Source organism: Dysidea avara, chromosome 9, assembly GCF_963678975.1.
Source record: "Dysidea avara chromosome 9, odDysAvar1.4, whole genome shotgun sequence".
In the NCBI taxonomy this organism is placed as follows: domain Eukaryota; kingdom Metazoa; phylum Porifera; class Demospongiae; order Dictyoceratida; family Dysideidae; genus Dysidea; species Dysidea avara.
In genome coordinates, this window is record NC_089280.1 from 15,740,521 (window position 1) to 15,763,950 (window position 23,430).

Below are 23,430 nucleotides of genomic sequence, written 5' to 3' on the forward strand. Positions count from 1 at the left end.
GCACTGTACTTATATAGCATAATGCAGTGCTTGGCTTGTTGACTATCCAGATTTTGTCTTGGTTCTTAAGAGCTCCTTATTCTATTTTCCAACAGTGTGTAAGGAAATTAAGTTAGCCCAGCATTCAAATCCTGCACTGCATTTGCCAACCTTGGCGTAATAGCCTGGACTTATGTACATATCAAGATAGTACATGTGTGTACCCACATTCATACACTAACACATTTACATATGGTATTTAAAATGACAACAAATCATGTAATTGGTAGTATAGGTCGTATATTGTTGTATACACAGAATTACAAGTGTGACTTAGACTGAATGCTGTCATTTCACTGCACTGTTGTTTATTCCCATATTGCTACCACTCCATCAGATGATCCAGATATCATCATGGCACTACGTTGATCAAATATCACCGTCTGTACTGCTTCATTGTGTCCCTCTAGTTGATCAGTCTGTAGATAATGTGAGGTAATAACCCAACGACTTGTAGTGTTGGTCTATACTGACCTTTTGGGAATCTATTGTATGCATCTTGATGGTACCATCATTACTTGCTAAAGCTAATAATGTTCCTGTGTTGAACAATTACAAAGAAAGTGGACGAATAAGTCAAACATAATTAAATTTTGGTTTGTTAGCTATTGAAATGTGGCCAAGTAAGAAAATTTCACTGAAATGGGAATAATATATCTACATACTGACTTCAACAAACACTTTAACAAAGTGTGCAAATCATATGAGGGAAATCAGTGGTTCGGCAAATTTAAAGTTAACGTTGACTAAGGGGTGTGAAATCTTTTTCCTGATCAAATCACAGTAACTGAGTGAACATTTATGGAATTTATGGACTCTATATAAAATTATAGTATAGACTAATCACCAACCAATCAGATTATGTGATGCATTACACATAATTGACTTTTGTATTTGTTTGTTTCCTTACCACAGCCTCATGGTAATGAATGTTCAAGATACCCGAAGGCTTTTATCCAGCAAATCATCCAAGATATACAATATAGACAGCGCTCCTTCAATTACAATATGCTCAAAGGCTAGTTTTGTGTGCAGTCTGTCTAGCAACTAAGATGCAGTTTCACAGAGTTATTTTCAAAGTTGTCAGCCATGCTGTTTACAATAGCGGTGCTCTTGCTCGCTTGCTGTGTTTGAACGCATGCTCTTGTGTCCATGATGATCTGTGGATAACTACAAAATGTGGAAAGGGCCTCGTGTAATAATTTGTTACAGGACTATATGGCATCAGAAACTCTCTCCTCCTATACTGCCTGCACGTTTTGTTTGATTGGTGGAGAAAGGCACAGTTTGTATAAAAATCTGCAACTACAGTATTTGCTTTTGTTGTACCTTGTAACACCATTATTCAGTGGTACTGAGGCAACTAACATGGTTCCCATGGTACAAAGAGATACTGAGCTGATTTATTTATCTTAGTTATTTTTTCTCTTTTCTCATATGGCATTTGTTGATGTGCCAATCATGAGGAATTATATTTACAGATGAAGATCTTCCATCAGAATATTAGATTGGCAAGATAGTCTTACAACCAACTAGGGTCAGCGTCTAGCTGATCATGACAGACTGTTTTACAACAACAATGCATTTATAAGATAGGACAAGTTGACTACAAAACAAGACTCACTGTTAGGATCAAATGTTAATTGGTTCAGTGAATATGATCCAAACTGCATAGTAGTCATTGCTTCAGTTTGTCCCCTAGTATCCCATAGGTAGGCATGTCCAAATGAGTCACCAGAAGCAATAGTGTCACCCTGTGTGATGTGATGACAATAGCAGCTTATAAAGGTTATCTGATAACTGGTAAATGTTGTGTTACTGAGGACAATATGTGCCAATTTCTACACTAGTTTGCACTTTGTAGATGAGTATATTGCTATAAGTTCCTCTCATTACAAAATCAAATGTTGAAGACTGTATTTATCAAGTTAGGACTTGTAATGGACAAACATTATGAAGACTAAAAAACATATATGTACAGTAGACCCTCAGTTATCTGACCCTTCTTTATCCATAATTGGAATGACTGTTCTATTAGAGTATTTTGGCTTCTAGTGTACGTTCTATTAGAGTATTTCAATAGAACTCTATATAAATGTATGGGCTTCAGTTATTCAAACAATTCATTTATCTGAACACTTTTACAATTGCCTGAGACACAAACCCTAGCACTCTAGTACCTTTATATTAACTGTGGCATAATTGCAGGAGTGTTCGTGGCCATAGAAAGTATGGCAGCATAAACCCTACAAGGAATCACACTATACACACACTTATTAATCAATGTGTAACTAACAGTTCTACAGTCCCACAATGACACAGTCCTATCAGCAGAACAACTACACAACACACTGGAGTAAGGTAGGAACTGAACACTGTTCACTGAATCAGCATGTCCTCGTAGCGTCAGTACACAATGCTTGCTACATTATAATGATACAGTTACTGAGAGTAGATTCATACTGTAAACTACTAACCTAGTCACATCCCACACACGTATAGTCTGATCCATTGATGATGATGCCAGTATGTTAGCAGTTGAGTGCCAAGAACATCCCCACACTACATTTTAATAGTGTATAATAAATACAAGAAAATACATAATGACTTTACCAGGTTGTATATGTTCTGATAATGTGAGCATACACTGGTTCTTAGTGAAGTCCCATATTTTAACGGTACCATCACCAGAACATGTGGCCAGATATAGTCCACTGTATACATTTCAGAGATATGATACCATAAAGTGTGACATACATATTTACCTATTATGAAAGTCTGCATCTCCTAGCCAATCCTTGTGTCCCTCTCCAGTCATCAATAATTCACCACTACAACCCATTTATGTAAATATTTGACCATTAATTAACAAGGGAAATACCCTGGGATATTCCATAATTTCCATGTATGGTCATCACTACATGAGACAGCAAGTGGCTTGGTAGGATGGTAACATAATCTACAAATAACAGAATTTAAATTTATTTTTAAGGTTATCCTTATACCTGCTGACACCACACTCATGGGCCTGAAAGGAGTTAGTCATCTTAAATCCTCCAGTTCTTGTTAAATGAGCACACATTGGCAGTGCTGAATAAGTCAAATAAGGATTGGCTTGGTTATGTGGGAAAGAAAATTCCTACAAGCAGGTTAATACACCAGATAGCAATTATTGTGATGTGGCTACCTTCTTTGTTTTCCCAGCCATAGTAGGTAGAACTTCATTAACAGGCTCAGCAGGTTTTCTAACACTATCAGTATCATGTGTAACAGGTTCTCGTGCAGGAGTCACAGGAATGGTAGCCGTGACCACAGGAACTGGTTGTGGGTTGCTAGTATTATCAGATAATGGCTGAAGACAGGCTAACGTAGACTGGAGATTATTCAACTACACAGAATACTAATAGAATATCTAGATACATTCATTGCAGTCACCTCAGTTATGGTCTTGTCTCGTTCAAGTCTAGCTAGCATCTTTTCTCTAGTGGCAGTCTACAAAATGATCTTATATAAACCTTGCATAATTGTAGTATAATACCTCATATTTCTGCTTCAGTTGTTGCATAGCTGGTTCATAAGAAGCATAATGTTTCCTCAATCTATGTATATACAATTAGACAGTGTGTAAATATAGCTGTGCAGGCCCTATGTAGCCGATTGTACCTTTTAATATCAATTATAAGCCTGTTCTTTTCCTGAAGTGTCTGCCTGTGGTGCATCCTATGGTAATCCCTTTCTTTTTTCATTTTAACATATTTTTCTTTTGCTATTCTGCTAAGTAGGATGTTGGATACGATAAGAGACAGATACTAATTCAATAACAAACTTTGCAGCTTCTTTGAAACCTTCTGTTTCAGCCTTTAACATTTCTATTTCCTTATCCAATTGACGATTCCTAAATCATCCTAAATCAACATGTAGCTAAGTATTGCATGGTCTGATTGTTGGTACAGACTCGCACAGTGACACATGCACTTACTGTGAATAAACATCAGGAAGAGATGGATTGTCTGCAGACTTCCTCAGTTTTCCAGTTTGAGCCATCTCATACCATTCAGTTTGGAAGCAGTTTAAAGTGCGTAACATCCCCATACGCAATAAAAAGTTTCTCACAAAATCATCAACCACCTCAGAACGCTAACAATACTATCTATAAGTCTACAAGAGCTAAATATTTATTCCCAACCTGAGTCAATGTAGGTTCAATGGATGTAGTGGAAGCACGAACAGCAGGTTCTGTTATTAGGTTCTACACACAAGCATATAATCTAACTGCATCTTCATATAACATGCACGTACTATGCTACGTGATTTCTTGCTCTTCACTCGCTTCACAATAGCCTCCCAGTCTTCATCTTGGTCTGACGACGACGCACTATCCACCACCACTTCTTGATAAGCTTGCTCGTCGTCTCCATCGTCTTCTTCTAGCGTAGCCTCTGAGATGACGTATAAATCAGATCAGGTACTCATAAAACACGACACGTCACGAGTATGCTAACCTGTGATATAATACAGTGCGTCTTCTTCGACCTCCATTTTGTTTTATAGTGTTGTCGTCATAGCAACAGAGATACAAAGTGATTCGCGAGCATTGATTGTGGCGACAGAGGTGAAAGAAATATAAAAGCATTCTGTGTTAATCTACGGCATGCTTTTCTTTCCTCTGTAGTGTTCCTTTTGAAGAAGATTTCCGGGAATATCCGCGAACAATGTCCCTAAGGGCGGAGATACATGCATTCAGCTCCTGGAGCAGTGTGAAATTATCCCCAGTCATGACCACTGATAATATTCTGCATTCTATCACACAAGGGAACACTATGAAAATATTTCTAGAAAGTAATAGAGCTATTGTAGCTAGCACTCTAGCCTAATACACCGACTCCATTGCTTAATTCACTGCAGCCAGCCATTTCTGGGGTGGTATCATAGATAATGTAAACTATGGTTGCATGTACTAATTAAAGGCAGGTATTCCCGAGCTCCAGAGAAGGATAATAATAAGTCTAAAAGCATGGCATAGCACGTGTGAACATTAAAATTGTGTTACACATCCTTAGGTGTAACTGGTGAGTGTCCAAAGAGATTAGGATCACTTGATGGGTTAGTTGATGATATGGAAGATAGTTTTTAATCATGATATTGCAGACTTACAGAATCTCAGAAAGTAACACGGTCCGAGTGGTTTATTAGTGCACTGAAAAACAAGTTAGTGAAATACAGTCCAAAACCAGTATTGCTTTTGCAATGCAGGGAGAAGATACCTCCAATGCTTAGGGTTAATTTGGAAATGTTTGCAAAGGGATCTAAAACACACGTAAGTCTACAACAGAGAACATGGAAGAGAATTTAACTTCTTCTCACCAAGGTACTAACTGTGCTGTGGCAACTAGTATGCAACGACATCAAGTCCATGTGGAAATTTTCTCGGGTCATGCAAAGCAATAATGATATCATAGTGTTAGCAGAGCCATTTGTGGTCAGTGTGAATCATGTGTCTATGTATGTGTCCAAGTGTTATTTCTTGTATAGTTGGGGCCACATACAATATACAGATCTGATGAAATATCACTCTTTCATTTGGACAAAGACGGGATGTCAATTACAAGAAAGCTTAAGAAAAAGTAACTTAACATCCTTATATGTATAATAATATGTTTTATCTATATGGTCTACAGATCCACATATTCATATTCCCAGTATCTCAAGAGAATGATCACTTCACAATTGGAGGTTACGTTGATGCATTATGTAGCACACAATATGTTAAGTGTATTGTATTATGTGTAGAGTACAGGGGAGCCAGGTTGTCAAGATATAATACAAGTGAGATGGGTTGTGATTGTACATTGAATACTTTTCATTTCTAGTCTTGGGATGATTTACTAAATAACAGGTAATTTGTTGTGTACATAGTGACCAATAGTGCCTGTATGTTTTAAGAGTATTTTTACTATTTTATTTATGTGTTGTTGCCAAGAAGTTGTGACTTTCATGAGACATGCAAAGTATTCTATGATCTTGAAGTGTGTGTTGATGAAAAGGGGGCAATGATAGGGTTGAAGGGTTGGTCAATTTGTAGAATCAGATTTCCTTCTGGGGATGCAGGTGCTCTTTGTATACCACTCTTCCCATGAGATCTCGTGAGCTTGAAAATCTTTCACTTGTACTCACTCATCAGGCTATTGGCTCTGTATGGGGTTGTGGAGTATAGTAGGGATATACTTATAGAGCTGTGCATTTAGATTGTTATTGCTATGCGTACGTATTGATTGTCTGTAGTTGATTTATTTCATTATCCATGGTTGCAATTTATGATTCAATCTCTTTTCACCAGGATTTGGTGTGGACTGATCAATTCTTTCTTACCAGGAACTTTCACTACTGAAGTACTACTCAATGACAGGTATAATAGATTTGTTAGATGTTGGTGATATTCTGCATTCAACGGTAACTTGAAGTTTGGTATAATTTGGTAGGCAAAATTTTGTATGCCATATATCCTAATATTTGGTGCCACTGAAATATACCTTTGCTCTACCTATGACATATAGCTGTATTAAATATGTACCTACAGTACTGGAAATGTACATCCATTTATAACCTCCTAGATGGTCAATTAATCTTGCTCTCAAAGTTGCCACTAAAATGTTCAAGATTAACTGTTTGGTAGATTCTGAAGATCTCAGCCAGGTGGGTTCAACCATATAATAGTATGATAACTACAAAATGTACCTTTAAAATTGCATATCATAATATCCACATATATGGGACCTCTCATATCATGTATGTAGCTTGTCAAGGTTCAGCTGATTTCATTTCTTGGCTCAAGCAGTCACAGCAAAATTAATACATCATCAGTGTGGTTGCAAGGTCCCAGCAAGAAATGCTTTATCCTTAGCTTATCTAGCTGTAAAGCCAGGAGTAATTGTGTGTATGTCAAGGCATGGCGCCGGCTTTTGTAGTAAATATTCATGTAGAAAGCACAATAGAACTCAGAACATATTGCTGGTAATGACACAGTTTGTTTTGATTTGTTTTTAAGGGTGACTCATCAGCTATATCAGCATTTCTTACCTGGTTCTTTTTGTGTGGCTTTCAGTTACGGCAAGCCATGGCAGTTGTCAGGAGAATGGTAATACATCATTAAACACTGTGGTAGATCTGTAACAGCACATATACAATTTCAGACTTACCTGCAAGAGAAGATCACTGATTTAAAGAAGAAATATTCTGCATGGCAAGATTCTCAGGATAGTACCAAACTAGAAGTGTGTGACATCATAAAGTGAGCTACAGTAACTGTAGTAGAACACTGTACTTTTCCTCATATTATAATAGGCGGAAGGAGTTAGAAACAAGTATGGAGTCTACAGAGAAAGGTGTTTACCTTATTTTACATATACACATCTTACATCACTGGTTTAGTGAAGTCAATAAATCATGGTTCATACAGTAAAATGGCAAGGGGAATTGTAGGTGCATTAACTAAGTAGCATAAAAATTAAGGCATTACTTGTGCAAATATATTGTCAACTAATAGTTTGTCTATGATGTGATACTTATCTGACATCTATGTGTAAATATGTACAGAGATTGACTGGCTGTCTAGAGTATATGATATTGAAGCATGTACCATATGGAAAGAAGAAGCATTGGAAGAGCAAGAAAAAGTAAACCACTTGTCACATGTATGTCAGGGTGGGTTACAGTGTGTCACCATTTAACACTCTAATAGAACAGTGACAGTCTTACGCAGGTATGCACGTGCTACAATTTGTCTTTTGGATGGGATTCAAAGGATAAATACACATATATACCGGTTTATCTGGGAATAGTGTTGGCAAAGTCGGTGTCAGAAGGAATGGGAACATTCAATTTACAATCACTGTATAATTTAGTGTGTAAAATTTAGTAGCAGTTTGATGTCAGCACTTCACAATAGTAATTTCTGTGATACCATCATCCACATTTCTCTGTAGGTAAGAAGAGTTATTACTCAAAAAATGAAGGACAGATTTGATATAATTACATTAACAAGGTATTTGATATTCATTGATCAGCCCTTTAAGGCCCTAGTACAATCACTTTACAGACCTAGACAATCAGATCCTGATCCGTTAATACTATATCAATCTGGCATTATACTACATTATATGCAGTTCTAGATGCTTACAGCATTAAAGCATTATGTTTGTTCACACAACATCAAGACATTTCTGCCAGTTCCAGTTTTTGTTTGGTTTCAGAGTTTGACTGGAGGGAATGGCTTCTACCTAAGCGACACCAAGGAGAGATGGTGGCCTGAAAGAAAGATAGTTATCAGGGACACTCAAACAGGTAACTGAACTACTTGGTTAGCCTTCTCACAGTAGTGGGATATTATTTGGATAGCCAAGTATTCTAAGTTTAGCGATATACTGTATTTTCCTCTAGTTTGTGAGTAGTTTGGTGTTTGGTCACCTTTAGCATTACCTACTTTGTCGATCACATATACAACTGTTACAAATGGTTTGTCCCAAAAGTTAGCTAGGAGACAAATGCTTGTCAGTGGAAATATAATGCCAGAATGGTTCTTAAGCACTATGCTTTGTGCCCAGAGGATGGCATAGACTTTGATTAAATTTCATAGTTACTGTCTTGTAAGTAGCTATTGGTAGTTTTAGTTTCCTTTAAGTAGTTTTGTAGTTTTTGTTGCTTGTAAGTAATCCCTCAGTACAGTAATGTCTTGTCATTATCCTGGCGTTCCACTGTCAGAAAATAAATTGTGGTGATATTTTAGATTACATAAGCGTTTGTTACTATATGTAGCACATAAATTATCAAGTATACAGCACATTGTAGGAGTTATTGTATGCTCTGAGTACATTGGGAATTTTATATATTAGAGTACTTTGTACATACGTTCCCAGATTTTGACAGTTTGGTACAAAACAAAATTAAAATCAATGTCTCCACAAGGTGACCACACAATTTTCACACCAACTACTTATGGCTCTGCTTTCTGGATCTAAACTTAGTGGCGTGTCAAAGTCTATGTTCCTGTGAAGGTATTTGAGTGACTGGACAGTGTTTGTAACTTAGCTGCGCAATCTATGCGAATGTGAATATTTGTGCTATTACAATAAGCAATGTTCTCAGGGTTGTGTTTTAATTGTACATGAATATTAACAAGCTGGAGCCTGCTAACATCACCATCACCCTGGTCCTCCACCCCTTCAGTGTGAGTACAGCGGAACCTCGATCATCCAAACTAATTGGGGGGAAGGGGTGTTCATATAATCAAATAGTACGTAAAATCAAACATCCATACAGAGCTTTGCTCAACTACTCTAATAAAGTATACACTTGTTGACAAAATACTCTAATTGAGCAGTCAATTTGGTGTTCGGATAATTGAGAGTTCGGTTAATCGGTGTTCAGATAATCAAGGTTTCACTGTATTCATGACACAGCTTAAAATGATAGATCACGTGCTTCTTGTGCTCCAAATACTGTACTCTTAGAAAGTCTCAGCTAACAGTAAAAACAGTCTCATTCATTTCTGCCAAAGTTGGTAAACTATTATAACGTTAAAATTTACTGACCACTACACGTATACCTGGAATGCTCATTAACACATGCACCTCTGTGTGGGAGGAATGCGTGGTTTAGTGTACGAGTGTTGTGTACTTGCTTACATGGATGTACGTGGTGTAAAATGCTAATTGTAGATTTTAAAATGCTCAAACTTGGCCGTGAATGCTACTACATGTAAGATCCACAACGCATGTGTATGTGTTACATGCATATACAGTGGAACCTGCTAATCAGGACACTTGAAAATGAGGAAACCTGTATAATCTGGACACTTAGTTAAGGTCTTAAAGAATCCCTTAGCAGGGGAAAATCAGGATACAGTAGTAGACAAGAAAAAGGTTCCATTCTGTTTTAACGGCTAATTGAGAAATGCGTTACAATTAACTGTTAAACACAATAGAACGGGAACTTTTTTGTCCGCTACTGTATCTTTGGTTGGTCCCAATGTGCCCTAAAACACCTACTATTTGTATAATAATCAGCATGAAAAGATGAGTAGCATTGTTTACAATGCATACATTTTATTTGAGGGTTAGCAGTTAGGAAGCTAGTAAATTTTGGTTTGATCTAATGGTCTTGTTGGCTTGTCATGTGCAAGATTATTATTAGTTACTAGCATGTAAAAGTATTGCATGATAAAAACTTGTTCAATGATACCCAAAATTATTTGGTAATTCAAGTGCTGTAGTACTCTGGATGACTCAGGAATATCAGAAAACCATTAGATGCAGTAATAGCAACTACTGTACATTGGTGTATGCTTTAAGTATCACATGATGATATGCATGTCACCACATAAATATGTGGTCTGCAGTGAACTTCCCGTGTTACACAAAATCCAGTTATTTAGATCCACAACTACTCTTGCAAGCTAGTGTAAAATAGTCGTGATGTTTTACATTACAAAAAGGGTAGGTACTAATGTCTGACGTTACACTGTCACTCATAATTTTTTGGCAGAACCTGGCACAATACAATAGATTTACACATACAATACAATACCGGAATGTTTACAAGTAGACAGAATTCTAGTTATGCAATTACACGATATAATAAATAATTAACATCTGGGATTTCTGTGACACACGATCCACACACCTTGTAGGGTATCCTCACTACATTTCTATGATTTCTTACACTACAGACTGTGCTGCTGTCTCCCCTCCTGGTAACCGGAGCACAAAATGTATTGTGGATCCACTACGTATGTTGCAGTCAATTAGTCTTTTATTATCATCCACTTCTGATAGTGTTGTACCATGAAACAGTAGTCTTTGTTGATCCGGTGGTGTCCCTTCTCGATCATGAATCTTCGCCTTCAAACTCCTAATGGTCTCGTCCTCGTCCATCTGAATAGTGATCTGTTTATGACTGGGCAAAACTACGAACAGGGTCAGTCGCTGAACGAGGTGTAAAACGGACTCGTCCGGTATATTACACACACTTAATGTCAAGTCGTCTTCTAAGGAATCGCCACGAAAGAGAAGCCTTTGGTCGTTTGGTGATACCCCTTCTTTGTCCTGAATCAGTGTCTTAACATTTGCAATTGTTTGTTGTCGTTCTACATCGAACGTCAGTTTTTTTCCACTGCGAACGGTTACGTGAATTAGCATTATTGCTCTGCGTTTCTTTCAATGAACCGAACAATAAAACATTCCTCTTTCACTTTTATATCACGTAGGAGTTGTCCGGCGCTTTCCGCGTATCCTCGATTTTCTACGTAAATTTGTATGCATTGGTAGGGGCGTGTGCAAGCAGCAGGGGCATAAAGCGCCAAACAGGAAAAATACGACCAAGGCACAAATGCAGAAATGCTTGCTGCTGCATATATACAGTTGAGTGTCAGATGTACAATCAATGTATTTTAACAGGGCAGAAAATTCAATCTGGACACAACCGAAGAAAGCTATAGCTAATGATGTTTAGTCTAGCGTAGCCAGACTGCTTTTTTCTTTTGTGTGGGCGTTGACTTTTCCCACCCCCACACAAAAGAAAAGTAATGGTCTGAGACTAAAATTAATGATGCTTAGGCCAGGCCAAGTTGATTCACAGTTTATCGTCAGGGATATTTGAAAAAGTCATGAGGGCAGGAGGTCATTTTTCATATTTCATAAAAATGGTTTATACATGGTACAGCATTTAAAGTTTGAAAACAGTTGCAACCTGACTTGAGCTTTCGCCTACCTCATGCACCAACAGTCCAACATCACCACACAGTTTACCAAATAAAGTACACACACTATGTTATTTATACTATTAACAATTGAATTAGTAGTTACTCTTGTCCTATGTAGACTGAATTCAATACTGAAGATGAAAGCTCATCAAAATAGTTGAAAATGCATGCTTCTGATTTTATACAATTCATTGAAGGTGCTACTGATACAACAGTCATCAACTGTTTGTCACACACACAAAGACCAGGGGTGGATCTGGAGGGGGCACCTTTCTTTAGGGAAGCTAGATGTCTTCAGCTTAACATGAAGCTTGCCAATCAAGGGGATCTGGGGGCATACCTCCAGTTTTTCAGGAAATTTGAAAATTAGACCCTCTGAGATTGAATGTGTTAATTTTAGCAGACTTTTCTGCATTAGGGTGACTGCTCTATTAGGGTATCTCAATATTTAGGTATTTATACTAAGGGCCCAAGCGAACTCAAATGAATTTGAAGGTTTGTCCAAATCAGTTCGAACTTTAGCCACTAATTAGTTAAGCTATCCATCTTCCTGTGTTCCATAACGATGCTAGACATATGGTATTTAGCATTTAATTAAGGTATGTGTTGATGGTTTAGTGGTGGTCACAGGCCATGCCTCTGTGAGGTTTTAAGGTATCTATGTGGTGCCAGTCACTTCTCTCAACTATAAATGTATTTAAAACCTGGTAACCACAAGTAGTTTCACTTGTGGTATTCAATTTCAAGTTTTCTCTGTAAAATTGTTGAGTCAGTACAAAACTTTTGAGACATGCATTTAACATTTAATATGCTGTGATTTATAATTTGTAAACAGGAACTAGCTCCATTTAAAAGTTTGAAAGATTCGTGAACTTTAGTTGATAAATGTTCGAACCCTGACAATCCAAGTTCGTTTGGGCCCTAATTTATACTAAATAATTATACAGTTGACAGTCTGGGGCAATGCCTCCTTCCTGCAGGAATTTTTGATAATAGACCCTCCAAAATTTAATCTGACTGTGATTCCAGCAGTGCAGTTTTTGCTGACTGTTTATATAAGGGTGACTGTTCTATTAGAGTATATTGATCTTGATGCATGTTCAGTGATAGCTGGAGATAATATAGAACCCTCCATAATCTCTTTGACAGGGGTTACAGCCCTTCTTCTCTGTGCCCCTGACAAAGACATTACAATAGTTCACCATATCTACAAAAACGTATTCGGGAATCATGTCAGTGAGAATGAATTATGATTTTTTTGCTCAATTCCTGTGGGTGGTGACGATAAACTGTGAATCAACTTGGCCTGGCCTTAGTTTCATTGGTACCAACACTGACTGTCTCATTAGAGTTACAGTATTGAATAGAGTATTTCAATCTTATCACAGTTAGGTTTAATCTAAGTACTGTTTGGTTAAACGATATTGGGGCTGGAGTGAAATGGAGACCACATGTGGCAGCTGTATATTGTCTGGCTAGACTGTGGTGATAAATTGGTCAGGGGCGGCGGAGAGGGGGGTCAAAAGGGACTGTAGCCCCTGTGAAAAAAATATGGGGGGGGGCTTAGCCCCCTAAAATTATCTGTAGCTGTAATGGAGAGCCTGTTCAATAGCATTAATAATTCGAGATACTCTAATAGAGCAGTCACAGTATTCTTAATTCTTAGAGGAGCAGTGTAGCAAGTTACGTATGTAGTTCTAAATTAGGAAGATATAGTCTATAGTTGGTGGAGGGAAACTATTGCCAGCAGGTAGTGACTTTTTTCTTTTTTTGGTCTTCAACTTACAGCTAGGCCATGCATCACCAATCTAGACCCCCGCCCCCTTTAAGTAAAGGTGTCTCCTCCACCCTTGAATTTGGTCAGACAATTGCAGTGGCTGTGCATATTATTGACAGTTCAGTTTACTACTTTACTATGCATGTGTAGTATACCCATTGGCTCTCTGAATGCAGTGTAAGTGTGCATGTGATTTGATTTGATTTATTGTTTTACTCCATGCAATCGGCTAGAGTCGTTCTTCCTTGCAGGAGTGACAACATACAGTAACACTAAAAATACACAGTACAAATCTTAGCTAAACACACAATATACAAGCAAGAACAACTAACATATAATACAAAACCAAAACTCAATTACAAAACAGACAACAGATACAAACTAAATATTACAAATTATTAAGTAGATGTGCATGATAATTGTGGTGAAATTGCTGGTAGTGGAGGTCTTTGATGGCAGGTTGGAAGTCAGATGGTATTATTCTACCAGTGAGTAGCAAAATTTCTGAGTAAATCCAAGGCGCAATCTCTGGGAATTAGCAAATAATCATTTGTTCATATTGGGAATGGCAGCGACCAAACTGAATCAGAAAAGGAATACATTTATTTGACTTGGTGGGATTGGTGAAACATTAGACAAGAAGCCTGAAATTGAATGAGTATGTACCTTTGAGGCATCTTGCCATCTCTTGGGCAGTAAATTTGCTGAAATCAAAATAAGAACTCTGACATAGAGTTTTTGACTACTTTTAGTGTGTTGATACTTACAATCAGTAAAAAAATGTGAAAGTGTGATCAAGTTGAACCTACCAGCAGAGAATAAAAGGAAGCTAAAGAGCCAAACTATAGTTCATTTGCTAAGCTAAAACAATTATGCAATTTCCCTTGTATATATCAAACAAGGATTCCTACAGTATAGCTGTAGAGTAGATGCCAAAGCACTGAGTACTGTAAAGTGATCAAACAGCTGTTCTATCAGAGTATATGACTTCTTTTAGAGTATGTCATAGCCAACTTTCTTCCATTGCTCATGGGAATTTTGCCAGCAGAGTTGCCATGCAGTAGTGTTTCTGTGTGTAGACTACATGACCTGTATTAAGGCAGTAAAAGTGGGCATCCACTGTACATCCACTGTACATGTACATTAATGATATTTATGTTGTATGCATTAGGGAATAGCTCATAGTGTTATTTTGTACACAGGAGAATTTATGGATGATTTTTCAGCATCAAGCACTGATAGAGGTATAAATAACTCAATTATATATTGGGCAAAAACATTATAATATGCTTTTTTGGTTACAGCTTTAGCTACATGCAGGGAGATATTGGGCCTCCCTGCCAATGAGTTGGTTGAAGTTATTCCTGCTAAGTATCCTCGTTATGAGGTTTTATAATAATCTAACATTAATTGTATCTACTTTTATTTGGTTTTGCACCCTGTAGCTTTACTTTGAAAGTGCCTCTAGAAATAAAACAATGAAGGGTGGATCTAAGTAAGTTTAACAAACTGTATTCATATTGTACAGTGTATATGTCATAATGTTATTATGTAGATTTTTGTACCAGGTGGTGCCTGGTACTACAGAGCAATGCCAACGACTGCTGATTCGATCAGCTAAAATTGCAGATTTAGACACCATTCAGAAACTGGTTTGTTCTTAATCTACTGTACTGTTGTGATATAAACCTTATCTGTAACATTTAAGAATACCATGTGTTTAACTGAAGAGAAGACTTTGTTTCATCGTTTTAGAGTAGCAAATCCGTGTATTGTATTGGTGGAAGGTTATTGTCCAAGTATAAGAGTGCTGCGTCCACTTGTAATGAAAAAAATTTAAATAAACATACCGTCTGAATTAAAAGCTTAAATCATAGTCAATTTCCATGATAAGGACAAATATTGACTGTGTTAGAGTGTCATATGTTTTGTAAAGTATAGAATACCAAGGCAACCAAATAATGATTTATACAACACTGCAATTGTTACAGGTTGTGTTTTTCAAATCTACCCCATCGTTTATCAATTGTCAAGATCCTTCAACAGGAAACACAGCCCTCCACATTGCATCTAGATGTGGCCACTTGGTAAGTGTGCCTACACAGTACTGCTGTATGTTGACTCCTCACTACGAATTAATGGAAGAATTCTGAAATTGTAGTCACTTGTGACATTATACTAAGGCATTAGCTATTCATTAGGTCTAAATCATGTTATAACATTCAAGTTATCAATGTGATTTAGCTCAATTTGGCCACACAATCACCATTGCAGTCCACTTTATGCTTTTAAAAGACAAATTGTTGTAACCTATTTCATGAAAAATGTGACATAATTAGCCTTATCCTTTCCAGATATCCAAATTTGAATAATTGTAACTTCCCATGCCTTTAATGGATCTATAGTACATAACTTGAAACTTCAATATTTATTGTACTAGGGGCTGACCATTGCTACATATACTTTATTCATTAAACAAGTTGTCATTTGTCAATTATTGGTTGAGTCATAAGTACAGTAGACCCTCAGTTACTCATTTATCCGAAATTTGGAAATGACTGTTCTATTAGAGAATTTTGAGCACAAGTGTATGTTCTATTAGAGTATTTCAACAGAGTTTCTGTATATAAATGTATGGGCTTCAGCTATCCAAACAATTCACTTACCTGAACACTTTTACCATTGCCTGAGACACATTGGGACAGGGGTCCACTGTAGTAGTTACAATACAACTGTAAAGTTTGTATCTTTGACCCTTGGGTATCCTGATTGCAAATCCAATGCAAACTGAATGGGTGGTATGGTGTATGAGCAGAATAAAGGTGCCCATTTTAAACATGGAAGGAGCCATAAAGCTATATGGCTACTGCTGAGTACTGTACAATCTTACATTTATAGTATCACATGAATGAGCATGTAGAGTATCAACATCAGTTCACCCCAGCTCAGCCATTGTACATGTACTGCATGCAAAGTGAAAATATTCATTGCTGAAAAATAGATATGTATATAAGTCTTCTTCAAATTAACCTTGTGCATTGTAATTTCCTGTGGTGGTACAATGTTTAGTTTTGATAGCTTTAAACTAGCTGATTAGTGGCCAAACTGTGAGACTGAAAGTGGTGTTCCAACCATTTGTAAACCAGCTGATTTGTAACACTGGCAGCAGCTTTTGATCCACTTATGCACTATATTGCAAATGTAATTCCTACATACAGGAAGTGGCAGAGTATTTACTTCAGAACAATGCTGGTGTGAACAGTGTCAACATGGTCGGCTGTACTCCACTCTTTTTAGCTGCTGAATCAATTCACAAGGATATGTGTCAGGTACTAGCTGATGGTACACTAATATCACAATACATTATCAGTGTTGTAATACTGTAGCTATTGTTGGAGTGGAATGCTGACCTTCAGCATAGAAACAGACAGAGCAAAACAGTTATTGAAGTCACAAGGAATGTCAATCTTAGAGAACTCCTTCAATGTATGTGACTCATGCATGCACTCATACACACCAGAAAGCTGTTGTTAGCATGTTCTTTTAATTTCTAGCTAAAGATACTGAATATTCAACATTGCGTAGAGCATTAATCAATGGTAATGTATCAGAACTGCTAGGTCTTCTTAAAAACCATTCATCTGATAAACAATTTCTCATCAACTTACAAAGCAGGTAGTCGCACCCATTCCAAAGCAAATTTAAATTATTGTAATGTTTTAGAGTTTGCAAAGGAAACACTGTATTTCATATTGCATCAAAATTGGGGAACTTGGAAGCTGTGAAGGTAACGTATCAGTTCTATCAATAGATGGTTTCAGTTTGTGTATCATTCACAGTTGTGTATTGATCTACACATTGATGTCAACATCTTCAATGCTCAAGGTGCTACTCCTTTACACTTGACTAGATCCCTTGATATCATCAAGGTATTAGCTGTTTGAGTCAAGCCTGAGCAAGCCCTATTAAAATGTTACATCTATTTGCAATCATTGCATTACATTGGTATAGTGTACAGCATTCTAATCTGTATGCTAGGAAGGCATGTTTACTACCTTGATATATTTGTCACTTTCATCATTATAAATAGTGGTGTGATATCTGGTTTGGTAGGACACATGATTAATAGCTGCTACGTACCAATCTAGGACTGCTCCCGAAAGGTTTTACAATTCTAAGAATGCAAATTAAGAATCCTGGTACTGTAAATGCATAATTTTTTATATAGCTACATAAATTGTTGTACTGTTTTCAAATCGTTTCAAATACAGTACTACTGTAGTATCTGACTGTTCTACCTCAGTCTTGCATACAGCACTTCTGGAAGGACGACAAAGTTATGTGGTGGTTGGCCCAGGCCCACCTGCCACTGCAGGTTATTATTATACAAGCTGATATTGATTTATTCTGTCACTCAGTGAGACAAAGTACCATTCAGGGAATAGGGAGCTGAGAAGGGAGTAGAGAAGCTTGCAAGAAAATGTATTACTAATGAACACAGCTTATATAATAAATGGGAGAATTTTTGTTTAGTGAAGTACTGTTTCTTTCTGTATCTATATTTTGTAGAAGATTACACTGTATACTATAGATGCTGCTGGAAGCTGGTGCTGCTGTGAATGCTACTACTTCAAAAGGAAACACTGTCCTCCATTTGTTGTGCAAATTGGTTCCTTCATTAATTACCAATAACTGCATTGAGCTACTAGTGAGTTTTTAATCAGTATGAAGGTCAACAATCATGTGTACCTTGTTGTATAGGTAAACCATGGAGCACTGCTAAATGTTAGGAATAAGGAGGTACATGTACATATTTTGTATCATAGTAGTGGACCCTTCTTAATTTATCAACCAAAAAGGTTTATATCATAGTTAAATCACTGTCAGCACATGGGTGTGTGTCTTAAATAAAATAAATAAATAAATAAGAAGCTTATACAGCATAAGGTGATGCCAAGTGTTGTATTAGTCTCGAGAGTGCTGTTTTTGTACACATGAGCATAGGTGGTGGTTTAAGTGTTATATTGTACTTCTTCCTGGTCATCTTGCTTAGAGTGTTTGTTTTGAGTACCTGAACTGCTTCAATTTTCGGTGATCAGACTATCAGTGACTGTTTGAATAGAGTTGTTTTTTGTAACATTCCTTACATAACTGTACTGTATCTTCCACATAGCTATATTGTATTTGCCCAAGTGTACTGTATCAACCTGTAATATATTAGTTAAAGCACTACCACGAGTGCATTATGGGAAAAATAGCATGAGGGTGTGGGAGATACTAATACAACATGAGGCAAAGCTGAGTGCTGTGTTCGGCTCGAGACTATGCCATATGAGGAGACTATGGACAGTCACTAGCCTCCTTCTGTAGCTAATAAAAATACTGCAGCATACCCCTATCATGTGACTTCTTATCCAGGTGAGCTTCCCAAACCTAAATCTCTTTAAAATAAATATTTCAAGAGACTAACATGTTAACTAGTTAGCTAGTGTATATACCTTATGTACACTGGCTAATCCATCAAACTCATAGGATTTTAATGTAGTGGAGTGGTTATTTTAAAACTTCTTGACTGCTCTATTAAAGTATTTTAATGAACTGTATTAGAGTGTTTTAATCATTTTATTGGAAGAATACAATATGTTACCAAGACACAGTAACGTAAAATACATCCTTGTACTGACCTGTTTACCTTTTTCATTGGTCGTTCTCATCCTGTTCCATTTCCCTAGAACTCTACTTACCTTTATTACCTTGGCATTCTGTCTGCATTATGCATATATAGTCAGCAAAGAGTTATATAAAAGAAACCCTTTTGTACTGTGGACTTTGCGGACATACCCATTTCACAATATCTAAAGTACATGGTGGATTACTTTATAGATGCAATGAGCTAATGGTGTTTGTGTAGTAGCAAGTTCATATATAATAACCTCACAGTTGTATGATTAACTTATTATTCCATAGGGATTCATGCCTGTTCACTGTACTGCTGTAGCTGGAGATTGTGACAGATTGTTGCTTTTGTTAAGGCTTGATGCCCAAACTGGTGATAAAATGAGGGAGGCACTCAAAGAAGAGATGGTTGAGGTATGCATCAAACTCTATTCATTTTGTGCTATAACATTCCATACATTAGCCTCGTCCTCCAAGCTTGTTGTATTTATCCATTGAGAACAATCACTTGAAACTTGCTGAAATGTGAGTTTGTACTTTAGTTACTGATTATGTGTAGTGAATACTATTCTGAAAGGCTGGAAAAAGAACAATTAGAATTTAAGGAAGGTGAAGTTGATAGACTGGCAGCATTGATATTGACACTTAAGTTACCTCAGTAAGTATGTTCAGTGCAGAAATCCATCTTAACCACCTTATTGGTCACTTTGACTTGTGGGTAGAGGCCAAATGAACTATAAGATATGATAGTACCCTCAGGAGCACCACAACACAATATAGGATCTTCAGGTTATGTATGTAAGCATAGGCGGATCTGAGAGGGGGCCAAGGGGGCAAAGTCCCCCACCCCTGGTCCCTTCTCTTGCCCCCCTTGGACCTACAGGACTATATCGACACCAGAAACTGGAATTATGCATTCACACTGTATTCAGAAGTACAGAAAGCCAATGGGAAAATAGAAGACAACAGTAATTAATGCACTTTATAGTTACGTATAAACTGTACACTGTGAAGAAAGTAAGATAAATAATTTTGTATTTTTGTGCCAAGATTGAGATACTCTAATAGAACAGCCGCATTCTAATGTTATTAATTTATAAAACTAAAACAATAATTTGATTTACCATCAAACAGGTTTATCTCAGATAGGCTGACTAATTTATGCTTTTCAAAGCATACACTTTGTTAGCTAATTGCTATCAAAAATGCTCCCAAATTCAAACTTATAGGAAGTAAAATTTTCTCAGAAGATATCCAACTAGGGTCTTAGAAAGTGTATGTTTTCTATTTATCCAGCTATACCAATCAAAGTTTGCTAATGAATAATTGTATTAAGTGGTATGTGCAATACTAGAGTTCCATTCTTCTCCTATTAGTGGAATTAGACTATGTCACGCATAGTATGCTTTGAAGTTTAGTCATTAATGAGGTATTTAAAATCCAATAGATACCCACGGGTAGGTATCTAAACTGGTTAGATACCCGTGACAAAACTTCTTGTCACATGTGTCACGTGCTTTGCTGGATTCCAGTCACAAAACCATCGCTAGAGTGTAAATAAAATGTGCAATAACCTATATTAAACATTTAAAACTGCTTCCGCCCCCCCCCCCCCCCCCCTCACCAGTGTCTCCTAGATCCACCTATGTATGTAAACTTTTGTTCCTGTCAACTGTTTCATGTGATGACCATTCTATTGGAGCATTTGGATGTTCTGTTAAAAATTTTCAATTTTAGTGTAAATTTGTATGTAGCTGTTTACCACTTTTGAATCTTCCCTTGTCATCTTCTCCACCTAATTTATGACATATCACCTTTCTGATGGCCTCATAATCTAAGGGACCAACTTTGTATCTGCCGTGCAATTATATGCATTACTATGTGTTGTATAGGACCAAGGTTGTGTCAACATACCAGTTGTTACTCAGACATGGAGCTAGTTTTAATGACAGTGCATGCAGGTAATTATTGATCATAAATATTGACATTTCAATATCTGATATTTAGCCCATTGTGCTTGGCAGCAATGCAACCACTGTACCCTGAATTTGTCCAGTTACTGCTTGATCAAGGGGCAGATCCCAACATGGTAGATAGTGAATTAGGAAGTCCACTCTTCTGTGCCTGTAAAGCTAACAACCCTCATGCTGCTCTCATGTTACTAAAAGCAGGTGTGGTGTAAGCTTCATCATTCTACAATAGTTATTAGCTCTGTGTGTGTGTGTGTGTGTGTACTGATTGCTTTGTAGGGGCAAACTACACTACAGAGAATAGTCAAGGTATGTAATCTTTGTAATGTAAGATTGTTGAGTATTTATATTATAGACTTTACATACATTTCCCACTAAAAGTATCGATAGTCTTATAACTCCTCATGGCACCTTGAAAGTATTTGTTAGCATCCTTATATGTATACGTCTTTGAATTAACTCTACATATTTGTGAAAAATTTTAATGAAACTTGTGTTTTTATTTAACGGAATTTTGTACTAACACCACCTACGGATGCCTTCAGACAAGTGCAACTCAATAATGGCTATGCAGACTTGATTTCTTCACTGTTATATATTGTAAGCATGACGGACTTACCTTTGGTCCTGTGTCCCATTTCTTTTTACTTATATTATAACAAGCAGAAGGAAAAATTGGGAATTTAGGGATCAAAATAAGTAGGAAATAGCTAAAAAGTGATGAAACAAGGAAAGTTGCCTATACCTGCAGATATACTACTGGACATTAAATCCCTAAACTTCAGTCTATAACCATGACTGAATTAGGGATAAAATGTCCACTAGCATATCTGCTGGTATAGGAAACTTTCCTTGCTTCACCACTGTTTAGCTATTCCCTTGTTTCACTACTTTTTTGATCCCTAATCCAACTAATTTTTCCTTCTACTTGTTTGTTTACTTTTCTATAATGTAATCACGACAAATGAACCAGTACATACCACATCAAAAGAAAGAATGGTGCCAGGAATGCCATAAAAGTAATTTCATGTCAGAACATGCACCCAAACAATCACAACATGACCTTCAGCTTTCTGGCTGCTGTTGATCTTATTTCCATTGAGATTGGTTGTTTAGGCATGTTTGCCAAGTGACGAAGAAAACTACAAGATCCCTGTTTGGGATTTTTAATTCTAGAGCCTCTCTGGAGGGGATCTATCGGATTACCTAAACTGGACTTTTCTGCTTGCTAATTATTATTTATTTAATAGTGTAAGTCTTGCTAGGGGTTACTAACCACCCTGTGGGTATCAGTGTGTGTGTGTGTGCGTGTGTGGCATAGGGGAGGTTATGAGGCTAGAGCCCCTCCACTTGATTGAATGATTGATTGACTTATTATTTAAAGTCGCAGTACTCAAAGCCATTCTTCCATACAGGAGCACACCTAATAACACACACATAACAACAATATAATATACATAAAGCTACACAGAACAAGTATTTTAGGGCTTAGCCCCTCCACTTTACAAGATAAAGATACTCTAATAGAGCAGTTAGGTACTCTAGTAAAGCATTCAAATACATTTTCAGCCAAATTGTTTCCAACTTCAAGCTAATTTCTCAAAATTTCCTGTGGGGGAATACCCCCAAACCCCCTTAGGTACCGCACATACTTCATATTCTGAGTGTCCTTTGCACCCTACAAATTGTCACCTAATTGTCACCCTTCTTAGCCCCCTCACTTAAAATGTTGTTACACCCCCTGTATACAGATACACATTATTTACCAGTGGAAACTATGCCACATGTACAGGTCTGACTCCATTCGATGTCATACCTGAACATCATGTATGGATCAGGAGTGGATTATTTGATGAGGAAATGCAATCAGTTTTATCAGGTTCTGAAATTTTATAACAATAGTAATCATACACACTTGTTATACTTCTAGTACATAAATGGAGGAAAACAAAACACCTGGTGTCAGAAATAGAAAGGAGGTTACACACTACACGAGGACAGTATTAGCTTACCATATATACATGTATGTATATTTGTAAATAAACATGATCACTAATGTCAGTTGACATTTAGTTGAAAGTCCAAATAATATCAACACCATTTACTGAATTCCTGGTCTGCTCTGCTGTATACCATTGTGACTACTAAAATGGGATGTTTGCTGCATTTCCATCAGACTTAAGTTTGGGCCTTAGTATTCAAGGTGTTGCAGC

The 23,430-nt window shown here is 37.0% G+C and overlaps 3 protein-coding genes across 3 annotated transcripts; 2 read left to right on the plus strand and 1 right to left on the minus strand.

Annotated features, from left to right (window-relative positions):
* Nucleotides 1-224: 224 nt before the first annotated feature.
* LOC136265871 (uncharacterized) lies at nucleotides 225-4,643 on the minus strand. Its single transcript, XM_066060808.1, has 19 exons — nucleotides 4,542-4,643; nucleotides 4,339-4,478; nucleotides 4,226-4,288; nucleotides 4,019-4,176; nucleotides 3,866-3,934; nucleotides 3,703-3,810; nucleotides 3,578-3,638; nucleotides 3,475-3,531; nucleotides 3,227-3,427; nucleotides 3,045-3,178; nucleotides 2,921-2,998; nucleotides 2,805-2,870; nucleotides 2,653-2,753; nucleotides 2,517-2,601; nucleotides 2,336-2,462; nucleotides 2,220-2,285; nucleotides 1,664-1,793; nucleotides 514-578; nucleotides 225-458 (listed from the first exon to the last, which is right to left on the minus strand). Exons 1-19 carry the CDS (start codon nucleotides 4,576-4,578, stop codon nucleotides 348-350), a joined length of 1,857 nt encoding a protein of 618 aa, XP_065916880.1. The 5' UTR covers nucleotides 4,579-4,643; the 3' UTR covers nucleotides 225-347.
* On the plus strand, nucleotides 4,577-8,207 carry LOC136267513 (uncharacterized). The gene is made up of 17 exons (XM_066062679.1): nucleotides 4,577-4,651; nucleotides 4,712-4,878; nucleotides 5,100-5,142; nucleotides 5,188-5,247; nucleotides 5,293-5,356; nucleotides 5,408-5,518; nucleotides 5,572-5,663; nucleotides 5,718-5,772; nucleotides 5,830-5,865; nucleotides 5,910-5,935; nucleotides 6,377-6,445; nucleotides 6,651-6,732; nucleotides 7,085-7,174; nucleotides 7,230-7,327; nucleotides 7,381-7,421; nucleotides 7,633-7,712; nucleotides 8,022-8,207. Exons 2-17 carry the CDS (start codon nucleotides 4,752-4,754, stop codon nucleotides 8,205-8,207), a joined length of 1,260 nt encoding a protein of 419 aa, XP_065918751.1. The 5' UTR covers nucleotides 4,577-4,651; nucleotides 4,712-4,751.
* LOC136267514 (ankyrin-1-like) lies at nucleotides 8,208-23,283 on the plus strand. Its single transcript, XM_066062680.1, has 21 exons — nucleotides 8,208-8,379; nucleotides 14,774-14,815; nucleotides 14,876-14,958; nucleotides 15,017-15,066; nucleotides 15,127-15,223; nucleotides 15,563-15,658; nucleotides 16,790-16,900; nucleotides 16,958-17,057; nucleotides 17,126-17,246; nucleotides 17,295-17,358; nucleotides 17,411-17,500; nucleotides 18,163-18,279; nucleotides 18,333-18,371; nucleotides 19,539-19,661; nucleotides 19,711-19,772; nucleotides 19,825-19,905; nucleotides 21,140-21,208; nucleotides 21,255-21,418; nucleotides 21,497-21,526; nucleotides 23,010-23,096; nucleotides 23,148-23,283. The coding sequence occupies exons 1-21, from the start codon at nucleotides 8,208-8,210 to the stop codon at nucleotides 23,222-23,224; spliced, it is 1,875 nt and encodes a 624-aa protein (XP_065918752.1). The 3' UTR covers nucleotides 23,225-23,283.
* The last annotated feature ends 147 nt before the right edge of the window (nucleotides 23,284-23,430 follow it).

Excerpts from the sequence above, each read along its gene's own strand:
- LOC136265871 (XM_066060808.1), bottom strand. The coding sequence starts at position 4,578 with ATGGAGGTCGAAGAAGACGCACTGTATTATATCACAG. Across the intron at positions 4,479-4,541 it reads CGCACTGTATTATATCACAG|AGGCTACGCTAGAAGAAGAC; the intron begins GTTAGCATACTC and ends ACGTCATCTCAG. Across the intron at positions 3,532-3,577 it reads AACTGAAGCAGAAATATGAG|ACTGCCACTAGAGAAAAGAT; the intron begins GTATTATACTAC and ends ATCATTTTGTAG.
- LOC136267513 (XM_066062679.1), top strand. The coding sequence starts at position 4,752 with ATGTCCCTAAGGGCGGAGATACATGCATTCAGCTCCTGGAGCAGTGTG. Across the intron at positions 4,879-5,099 it reads TATGAAAATATTTCTAGAAA|GTGTAACTGGTGAGTGTCCA; the intron begins GTAATAGAGCTA and ends ACACATCCTTAG. Across the intron at positions 7,328-7,380 it reads GAAGTGTGTGACATCATAAA|GCGGAAGGAGTTAGAAACAA; the intron begins GTGAGCTACAGT and ends ATATTATAATAG.
- LOC136267514 (XM_066062680.1), top strand. The coding sequence starts at position 8,208 with ATGCTTACAGCATTAAAGCATTATGTTTGTTCACACAACATCAAGACA. Across the intron at positions 14,959-15,016 it reads CTAAGTATCCTCGTTATGAG|CTTTACTTTGAAAGTGCCTC; the intron begins GTTTTATAATAA and ends TGCACCCTGTAG. Across the intron at positions 17,247-17,294 it reads CTCATCAACTTACAAAGCAG|AGTTTGCAAAGGAAACACTG; the intron begins GTAGTCGCACCC and ends GTAATGTTTTAG.